The 10,955-nt window shown below is 41.2% G+C and overlaps 1 protein-coding gene across 4 annotated transcripts in view; it reads left to right on the top strand.

Moving 5' to 3' along the window:
- The first annotated feature begins 11 nt into the window (after positions 1–11).
- The window catches only part of LOC132378464 (death-associated protein 1 homolog), a 105,200-nt gene continuing 94,256 nt past the window's right edge, over positions 12–10,955 (top strand). Inside the window, exons 1-2 of one of the 4 annotated variants that reach the window (XM_059945400.1) lie at positions 79–204; positions 3,681–3,790. Coding sequence is in view for 2 of the 4 variants with exons in the window: in XM_059945398.1 (XP_059801381.1) it covers positions 150–204 (55 nt within the window). In the remaining 2 variants the exon portion in view is untranslated. Of the gene's footprint in view, positions 205–3,144; positions 3,323–3,680; positions 3,791–10,955 lie in introns of those variants that run through there. The other 3 variants (XM_059945401.1, XM_059945398.1, XM_059945399.1) reach the window with 3 other exon arrangements.

The raw sequence follows: 10,955 nt of genomic DNA, 5'->3' as shown, positions 1-10,955 counted from the left end.
CCTCGGCGGCTCTCCCGCCCACTCGGCGCCTGACGCCGTGGCCGTCCCGAGGGAGCGCAGCTCTGCGCATGCCCGGCCCGCTGTGTTTCTGGAGCCACGTTGCCACTTCGTAGCAGAGCGACCGAGTGCGGAGCGGCGAGGGGGCGAGGATGTCTTCCCCACCCAGGGAGAAGGTGGAAACCAAAGCGGGCCACCCTCCTGCTGGTATGTATACAGCTTGTTCCGACAATGACGATTCGCAGCACCATGTAATTGGTTTGCTTCCTTTCCTTTCGAATACTGGCCGCAAAGTTGGTTGAACGCTGGAAATAAATCACTTCTGGTAGTATTGCATATGCTGTTCAAGTGACGCAATCGTGCAGACCAGTTTTATGGGATTTAGCATCAAGGTTCCGACTTCAGCATTTATTCCACTGTGGGGGTTCTAATGCATTTGGTGACTGATGTTTTGTTCTTAAGAAAGGATTTGCTTTTCGATTTCTGCTGTTCACTGGGTAGATGTGTTTGATCTGGAGACAGGGCAAAGATCAAGTGGAGAAAAGTAATAAATGTTCTTTTATGTCAATTAGGTTTGAGATTATCTCTTCAAATTTAAATCTTGTATTTCCAAATTGAATAGAATGATTTAAGTTTTAAATGGCAACAAGTGTCAGAATAAGACTTCTATAAAATCATGAAAACACGTTTAATGGACAAGAGATATACATCCGTTCTGACGGCGTTCATAGAGAGAGAGAGAAAGCAAGTTAGCGTTTCAGATCAGGATATTTCTGTTGTTATACCATTTAGTGTTGCATAGATGATGAAGATATGCAAATAAGTAGAACGCTGGAACTAGGAAATATAAACTCGAGATCTATAAGGCCTCTTTACTCTGTCATTCCAACAGCCACAGCTTGGCAAATTAAAAATGGGAGGTTTGTTTACTTTTTGTCTATAACCCAGACCATGTTCATATGTTGTCATCAATTCCATGAGCTTTTTTTTTCTTGTGCATTAACCTTTAACATGGAATTCCAAGAGACATTCACTATGATCGTGTTATTCTTTATCCACCATGATTCTCTTTCAGTTGCCTGACCCGTAGGTAAGGTTGATGAATCTGTAGTCCCATACTTACTCACTGCTTGCTCAAATTTGAGTGGTGCATTTGTTATTTTCCAACTTGCTGGCTTGGACCTTGATCTTTCCAGATTGAGGAAAATTCGGAAGATCAGAATTATATTTACTATTACTGCCATATGCTGTGTAATTTGTTGTTTTGCAGCAGTGGTGCAGTGCAAGACATTAAAATCCTAAAGATGCAAACATTTGTGGGGTTGTGGCCAGGGTTAATTGAGGTGCTCCTTGGGATAGTGGTGGGGTGGGGGGGGTGCCTCTTTGGACATCAGGATTAGGTTTGTTTGTGGGGCTGGGAGAGATGACGTCATGGAGTTCAGTGCTGTGAGGCAAGTTGGGCTGTGGCGGATAGGGTAGTGGAGCACATTTAGACGGAGACATAACGTAAAGATTTTTACTATGTATGTGAAGGATGTAAGTAATAAAGTCAATTCAATTCAAATAGTGCAAAAGGCAAATAAAGGGATGGTTTTCATAGGTCCGTGGACTGTTCAGAAATCTGATGGCAGAGGGAAAGAATTTGTTCTTAAAATGTTAAATTTGGGTCTATAGGCTTCTGTACTTCCTCCCCAGTGGTAGAAATGCAAAGGGGATATATTCCAGATGGTGAAGGTCTTTAACGATGGATGCCTCCTCCTCGAAGAATGACCACCTGAATTCATCAATATTGAAAGGCATATATCGGGGCAGACAACATCTTCAGGTTAATCACTTTTGTCAGAATTGCTGAGTGTTTTCCAGCATTGTCTTATTTTAAACCATCTACCCACTTGCCGCCTTAGATCAAGAATGAGGGTGTGTAAAATTCAGATCCCTTTTCGATGGGGAATCTCCCTATCTCTGTTACTTTGAACTCATGGGATTTCATTTACTGTTGGAAAAGAGGAAGTACAGTTTCTCAGTTGAGGTTGACGTAATTTACCTGTTAACGATGGTTTAATGGCTCATATCATCTCATGATCTGTCACTTTGTATATGTTGTCAATCCCAGAAATGACACTTGACACTTGTAATGGAGCTCCACTATCAAACAGTCTGAAGAAAATTTGCCAACGATTTCAAAGTGACACTTAAAAATTAGGAAAAATCACTGAAAATTTCAGAGGTATCAATTCCTACTATTGGGTTTGCACCTTGATGGTAGGTTCAACTTTGGTTTTCATCAGCAAGCTGCTAGTTATCTGCATTTTTTGCCTGATGAATGACTGCATTATCTGGCTTTGCTGCCTCTAGAACCTCGATGACTCCTGACTGAATTTTTCACTAGAAACAGGAGTGAAGTAAGAAAAAGGATGGACAAGAGGAAGGAATTATGGGATGTGATTTGCAACTTAAGTTTACTGCCATCCTTCATTTTACAATCTTTTATTTTAAAATGCAACATCTTAATGTAAGCACAATTTGTAAGTCCATGGCCTAACTTAATTTTTCTTTTAATCTATTGGCAAATCATTAGATTTTTACCCTTGAATGTAAATGATCAGAGATGAAGCTTGTACATCTTACCCCAAGTTTTGCAGCGATTAAAAGATATGTAATTATTTAGAACAACACACACACACACACACACACACACACACACACACACACACACACAATCAATCAATGCTGGAGGAACTCAGTAGGCCAAACTCAACATTCCTCCAGCATTTTGCCTCTGCTGCTCGGATTTCCAGCGTCTGCAGATTCTCTCTGATTTGTAATTACGTATTTAGAAATCTCTATTTGGCATTCAGGGTTTTGACTTGATGAATGATTAATTTCTCAGATCATTTAAGCAATTGAATGTCTAAATATGCATTGTTCCATGCATAAATATGTGATATATTTATGTCCAGACATCATCATTGTGTTTCCTAATAATTGAAGATATATGACTAGGTTTGTGCTGAAATTTTATTTCTTTTTATCAAGGTCCTATGGTCCTATCTTACCTTGTACATTTTTTTCCCTTTTTCCCCCTCATCTTATATCTTGCAGTTTAAATATTTTGTCTGCAACTTTGAGCCAAACTGGCACTGCAAGTAAGTTGGAGCAAACATATCCTGTAGATCAGGCATGCAACATTAGGAACGAACTTCCACTGACTTTGCCTGTCGGTTTCCTGCCCTTGGAACATGTTCGTTCATGTAGCGTGCCTCGAGGTGCTGACGCACCTTGGGAGCCTAGCGAAAGACATGGACTATACAGGCGCAAAATTCAGGTACTCAACTGCCCTTGACATCTATCTCATACTCCTTGATACTGAATGAGTAAAAGTGAAAAACATTAAAATTACTGAATGAAGTTAAAATATGTGCACACATGCTTGCAGACTTTGGAAGATAGTTATTTAAGACTAAATATTTTAATGAAATTAGCTTCTAATTACTCTCTCCTTGCTTCCCCTACCCTACCTGGCACTTCCAGTGTGTCAATTTACTTACATTCCCCCCCCCCCCCCCCCCCAAGTCTCCCAGTCATTTCGGAAACCTTTCTTAGCATTCCCCATTGCAGCTCTCCTCTCCCAGTACTGATGTGAGGTTTTGACCTGAAGCGCCGACATTTTTTTCTTCCCACAGATGCTGTTCAACCCGTGGAGTGCGTCCAGTAGATTGTTCCTCTGGATTCCGGCCTCTGTACTTCTGATTACTGTTTGGCAGCTTACTGCTTTCATTGGGCTGTTTGTTGGGTACTTAAATTCTATTGCATTTCTTTATTTTCCTGCAAGAAAATGAATCCCAAGGTAGTATTATGGTAACCTGTGCATACTTTGATAATAAATTGATGTTGACTTTGACTTTGAGATTCATGCTGTCCCTTTGGATTTAATACAGCAGACAAGCTCTTAAGATTTAATAGCAGATTTTGATTTCTGCTTAGAACTTGTGCCTAGCTAAGTGAGTAAAAGCCACCAGATCTGAGTGTTTCTCCGATCTTAACTGGGCCATTAGAGAAAGACATTTCAGTAAAAAAAAATTGAAGTAGTTTCTTCAAACTTGGATTTTGTAATTTTTCTTAGTGTTGGAAAGAACTGTTAAATTTGAATTTACTATGAATATTTGTCATGTGGTCAATTCATACCTTCCAATATAAAATATTGGAAAAATCATGTTTATTTTTAAAGAATTGCCAAGTACTGGAAAATGGAGGGTTGTGAAAATACACTTTACTATTTGGAAAGGAGTCACCATAATTGCAGCCTAAATTTTTAACAGAAAGTGTTATGCAAGTGGTAAGACAACTGTTCGTTCATTTTGCTGGCTTTGCTAATCGGTGAAACTTTAATGCCGTTCCCCCACGTTTTATGAATCCTTGAATAGATAACAATTGCTCAATAATTGGATTGATTGAACTGCTCTTTCAGAGAAGGCAAACTGACCGTCCTGTGCTACATGTTTTGGAGAATCTCCCAACTTTTTTTTACTAATGGTGTTTTAGTTACTTAAGTTGAGGTTTGAATTTACCTGAACAGTTATCATGCACAAAAAGACAGTGTATTCATCAAAATGTATAAAGATCCCTAGGGGGTTTAACAGTGTTGATGTGGAGAGGATATTTCCTCTTGAAGGGGCACAAAGGCAAAAGTTGAGACAAAATTCTTTCTTGTGGTGCTGCATGTCATTTGAACCCTCTTGAACAGGTGGAGGAAACAGTGATTCATCTTTCAATGATTCTAAAGTCAGTAATAGGTAGAATTTTGAAAAGCACAGCAACATTATAGTCAGTAGAATGAAATGCGGATTTGAAGTTACAATCAGATAAGCTATGAACTTGCATGATAGGACAGCTGATTGGACTAACTGGTCTATTAATGGGGTTTCATATAAATGGGGTTTAACATCAGAACCTATCAAAGATTTGCGATTCAGAATCTGATTTTTAAAAATAATGAGAATTCAAAATCTACAGATAGTGGAAATCTACAGAAATGGTGCAAAAGTCTTAGGCACATATAGATTGCTAGAGTGCTAAGACTTGCACAGTGCTGTATTTGTCAGTGTGGAGCGGAGAGCGGGTTAGTAAATCTGGTGGGAGGAAAGAATTTTGGGAATGGCGAGGTTGGAGCACTGCCGGAGGAGTGTGGGATAGGTGGCAGAGTGCCAGGGCAGGGGTGGCACTGGTGCAGATACACCCAATCCTGAGACACCGCACAAGGTAATTTGATTCCAAACAATTGATTTATTGATCATTACGGAATGTCTCTCTGGTGCTTCCTGCTCCCTGCCCTGTTCCCACTGTCAGTCTACAATAGAGACCCATATCAGAATCAGGTGTATCATCCGGTATGTCATGAAATTTGTTGTTTTTTGTGTCAGCAGTGCAGTGCAATACATAAAATTACTGCAGTACTCTGTAGGCACCCTAACTATACTTATCTGCCCAAGACTTGTGCACAGTGCTGTAAAAAAAACACAAAATGCTGGAAATATTCAAGAGAAGTGTCTGCTTATGTGGGAAGAGAAAGAGAGTCACTGCCTCAGGTCAAAGATGTTTCGTCCAAATTGAAAAGGAGGCAAGCAAAACTGGGAAAGCTGCAGGTAGAGTGAGTGAAAGGATAAAACCAGGGTGAAAATGAGGATAAAATGTGAATGAGGTTATTTGATCAATATTTGAATGGGAACAGTGGGAGAATGAGAACACAGATGAACTTAAGAGTTGTGAAATGTAGTGCAGGACAGTAAGCCCAACAGGTCGAAGACTGCATGAGGTCTCCATTCCCAGAGGGGTTTTTAATAAAAAATGAAGAGAATCAAAATTGAGCTGGAATGGATGACTAATAGAGACCGAGAATTCAAATCACCCAAGTTGTAGAATTAAGTTACTGTATTTGGAAGGCTGCCATGTGGAGGACATATCCAGTGAGGCCCAACACAAGTTTGAGAAATAGCATCTGTCATCTGGGCAACCATTGTAACTGTGGGGATCAACCATTGCTCTGAGCAGGAAATTTTTATGTGGCTGAAACCTGTTTGGCGCTTTAAATCTTTTTTATATAATACGCACTATGAATTTTTAAATTGAAAAATCACTTTTTATTAATTGGAGGTATAATGGAGTACAATTCAACCAAAAAAATATTTTATTTTTTCAGAAACCTTTTCTTGCCTGTCTTTTATACAAATCCATTCATTGTCTGTAAACACAGTCCAGATTAATTTTGCATCCAGATGAAAGATATGTTTTAATCCTCACTAGATCATCCAAATGTTCCACTTCCAATCTGTTGCTGGTTTACATTTGATTGAAGTCATGAGACTGAATCAACACTCACAGTCAGCTTGAAATGTTCCAGTGATGTCAACAACAATTGACAGTTCTTCAAATTCCTTGTTTCTGAGCACGTAGTTCAACATATCATTGATCATTTTAATTGATTAAACTTTAACAGAAATGACAAATTTGAAATCACAGTATTGCTGTGATATTTTTGAGGCAACACTTTCATCATAGTTCCTAATAGTAGGTGAGTGTTTTTTTTGTCTGCCGTACAACGTTCTGTTTTCCAAATTCAAAATGGGTTGCATTTGCAATAGCAACAGGGTCAAAAGCTTGCCGTTGTCTTAATTCATCATCAGGAAATCTATTATCTAAGAGGTTACACACATGTTGAATGAATCAAAGAATAGGCGTAGTATCGACGTCAGAACTTATTGACGCAAGTAGATCTTTTACTTTGTCACTCCAATAAACAGTATCACCAAGAAACTGACCGCAACGTCTTAATTTTTGCTTTTGCATACTGCGGCGGTTCAATTGTATTGAGACAGTTTTTCTGAATTGTGGGCTGAATGGCCTGTTCCTGGGCTGTACTCTTCTATGTTTTATGAAGGAACTTAGAAAGAGATGTCAGATCTTCTAAAACATCGTTAAGGATAATGGTACTCGATACTGTAAATTTGTCAGAATCTTCAGGGGGTAGTTGCTGATGGATTGTCAAATTCATTAACTTACTGGATCAAAACTTCATAATTCCTCATTAAAACAGTAACAGTAAAATGTCTTGACAGCCACCTTACTTTGTTTAGTGGTCTACACAAAGACTGATTATGGAAAAACTAAAACAACACACACAAAATGCTGGTGGAACACAGCAGGCCAGGCAGCATCCATAAGGAGAAGCGTTGTCGACGTTTCAGGCCGAGACCCTTCGACAGGAAAAACAGTAAGAGAATTGAAAGTAGTGGGGGGAGGGGGAAATGCGAAATGATAGAAGACCGGAGGGGCTGGAAAGGTGATTGGCAAGAGTGATACAGAGCTGGAGAAGGGAAAGGATCATGGGACGGGAGGCCTCAGGAGAAAGAAGGGGGGGGGGAAGCACCAGAGGGAGATGGAGAACAGGCAAACAACTAAATATGTCAGGGATGGGGTAAGAAGGGGAGGAGGGGCATTTACAGAAGTTAGAGAAGTCAATGTTGATGCCACCAAGTTGGAGGCTACCCAGCTGTTATATAAGGTGTTGTTCCCCCAACCTGAGTTTGGATTCATTTTGACAATAGAGGAGGCCATGGATAGACATATCAGAATGGGAATGGGATGTGGAATTAAAATGTGTGGCCACTGGGAGATCCTGCTTTCTCTGGCGGACCGAGCGTAGGTGTTAAGCAAAACGGTCTCCCAGTCTGTGTCGGGTCTCACCAATATATAAAAGGCCACACTGTGGCACCGGATGCAGTATACCACACCAGCCGACTCACAGGTGAAGTGTCGCCTCACCTGGAAGGACTGTCTGGGGCCTTGAATGGTGGTGAGGGAGGAAGTGTAAGGGCAGGTGTAGCACTTGTTCTGCTTACAAGGATAAGTGCCAGGAGGGAGATCGGTGGGAAGGGATGGTGGGGACGAGTGGACTAGGGAGTGATCCCTGCGGAAAGCAGAAAGAGGGAGGGAGGGAAAGATGTGCTTGGTAGTGGGATCCTGTTGGAGGTGGCAGAAATTACAGAGAATTATATGTTGGACCTGGAGGCTGGTGGGGTGGTAGGTGAGGACAAGGGGAACCCTATCCTGAGTGGGGTGAGGGCAGGTGTGCGGGAAATGGGAGAGGTGCGTTTGAGAACAGAGTTGATGGTGGAAGAAGGGAAGCCCCTTTGTTTAAAAAAAATAAGACATCTTCGTCCTGGAATGAAAAGCCTCATCCTGAGAGCAGATGCAGCGGAGACGGAGGAATTGTGAGAAGGGGATAGCATTTTTGCAAGAGACAGGGTGGGAAGAGGAATAGTCCAGGTAGCTGTGTGAGTCTGTAGACTCATAGTAGATATCAGTAGATAAGCCGTTCCAGAGATGGAGACAGAAAGATCAAGAAAGGGGAGAGGGAGGTGTCGAAAATGGACCAGGTAAATTTGAGGGCAGGGTGAAAGTTGGAGGCAAAGTTAATGAAGTCAACGAGCTCAGCATATGTGCAGGAGGCAGCACCAATGCAGTCGTCGATGTAGCGAAGGAAAAGAGTGGGACTGTTTCTCTGAACACATACGCTCGGTCCGCCAGAGAAAGCAGGATCTCCCAGTGGCCACACATTTTAATTCCACATCCCATTCCTGTTCTGATATGTCTATCCATGGCCTCCTCTCCTGTCAAAATGAATCCAAACTCAGGTTGGAGGAACAACACCTTATATACCGGCTGGGTAGCCTCCAACCTGGTGGCATGAACATTGACCTCTAATTTCTGTTAATGCCCTGCTCCCCTTCTTACCCCATCCCTGACATTTAGTTATTTGCCTGTTCTCCATCTCCCTCTGGTGCTTCCCCCCCCCTTTCTTTCTCCCGAGGCCTCCCGTCCCATGACCCTTTCCCTTCTCCAGCTCTTAGCTTCATCCCACCCCCTCCGGTCTTCTTTCATTTCGCATTTCCTCTTCCCCCCACTACTTTCAATTCTCTACTGTCTTTCCTTTCAGTTAGTCTTGACGAAGGGTCTCGGCCTGAAACGTCGACAGCACTTCTCCTCATAGATGCTGCCTGGCCTGCTGTTTTCCACCAATATTTTGTGTGTGTTGTTTGAATTTCCAGCATCTGCAGATGTTCTGTGGAGAGCGTTGTGATAGGCTGCGTCACTGACTGGTATGCAGGGGCTACTGTACAGGACTGAAAGAAGCTGCAGATTGTCATAAATTTAATCGGCTCTGTCTTGTGTACTTGGAGACATGGGGACATCTTCAAGGAGCGATGTCTCAGGAAGGCAGCGTCCACTATCAAGGGCCCCCAGCACCCAGGACATGCTCTTTTGTCACTCCTGCCATCCTATAGATCCTATAGAAGATATAGAAGCCTAGAGGCAAACACTCAGCAATTCAGGAACAGCTTCTTCCCCTCTGCCATCCGATTCCTAAATGGACATTCAACCTGTAAATACTACCTCACTTGCTTCATATATTATTTTAGTTTTTGCACTATTTTTAATCTATTCAACATGTGTATGCTGTAATTGATTTACATAATTTATTATTTTTCTTCTATATTATGTATTACATTGAACTGCTCCTGTTCAGTTAAGAAGTTTCATGATAACAAACCTGATTCTGATATGACACAACATCGCATTCCGTAACTAGCTAGTATTGGAGTATAAAAGTTGCATTGTTTGCTGTGCAACCAAAACTATGTCGTCAGCTTCGTACTTGCTATTTTGCTATGCATGTATCCAATTTAGTAGGAGAATGAAATCTTAAGCATGTAGAAGATAATGGTGTGTTAATGAGAGGTAGCTAAGAGATGTAGATTAGAACATGATTAAGTCAATGGATAGAAACAATACTGGCGGATGTACTTGTGATGCGCAACTGTAGACCTATTGGATATGCTAATACAACTAAGCCAGGAGATTGCTATAAAAAATGTTCTGTACAAGGATCGATGGGCAATCAGCGACTAGCTCACTGACTATCTCAGCTTTGATTTGCAAATTAAAGTTTAATACTTCCTGAAGAATCTTCTGTGTCTCTTGGTCGTTTGTGGGGCATGGGAAACCACGACACTAGTTCGTCCAGCTGTCATTTTATTTTACTGACTATCTGCTGAACGTAGTATACCCTGTTTGTAGCAGTGTTTCTCTGTCCTGCAAAATTGAACATTTTTCCATGCATCGTCCATCCCAGGTCTTTCCTGTGTTGCTCCGATCCTCTGTCTCTTGTTGAATAATTGCTGCCACACCATCATTCTTTCCAAGCATAACGTTTACCCCGTCTGAAGTAAACATCACCATATTTTGAATATCAGGATTGTTGTTAATATAAAACTCTTTTCAATGCTTCAACAATAATGATACTGTCATGCAGTTAGTTTCGAAGTACCCATGAACATAGTCTTACAGGTAGTTTCATTTTCTAATCGAAACTTAAAATACAGAATTATCATTTTCTATACAGACATATCTGTACTTTCGTCACTAATTAGTGTATGGATGGCAGATTTCCACAATTCTTCCATTACCCGTTTCTGAAGCACAAAGCAGATGCATTCAAATTCAAATGCATAGTTCTTGCTGCACCAACCCAGGTATGTTTAAGTATTTAGTCACGTGCATGGATTTCTTGCTTAGAATGCATAGAAGCAGTAATATAATGGTAGCAATTACTGTTTCACTCTGGCTCACGCTGTTTTGCAGTTTCAGGTAACTTACGTCAATTTTACACGTTTCTTCTGGTTGGGTAGTTTGGTAACTGCGCCTATATGAATTCTGTAGTTTTTATTTATTGAGGTGCAAGGCCCTTTGAGCCATACCTCCCAGCAGTCTTCAATTTAGTCATGGCCTCATCACGGGACAACTTACAGTGACAAATTAACCTACCAACCTGAACATCTTTGGACAGTGGGGTGGGGGGAAGGAGAAGGGATACCGGAGCATCCAGAAAACGTTGGTAAAGC

Source organism: Hypanus sabinus, chromosome 20 (assembly GCF_030144855.1).
Source record: "Hypanus sabinus isolate sHypSab1 chromosome 20, sHypSab1.hap1, whole genome shotgun sequence".
NCBI classification, from domain to species: Eukaryota; Metazoa; Chordata; class Chondrichthyes; order Myliobatiformes; family Dasyatidae; genus Hypanus; species Hypanus sabinus.
This window is presented reverse-complemented; position numbering and strand designations above follow the sequence as displayed.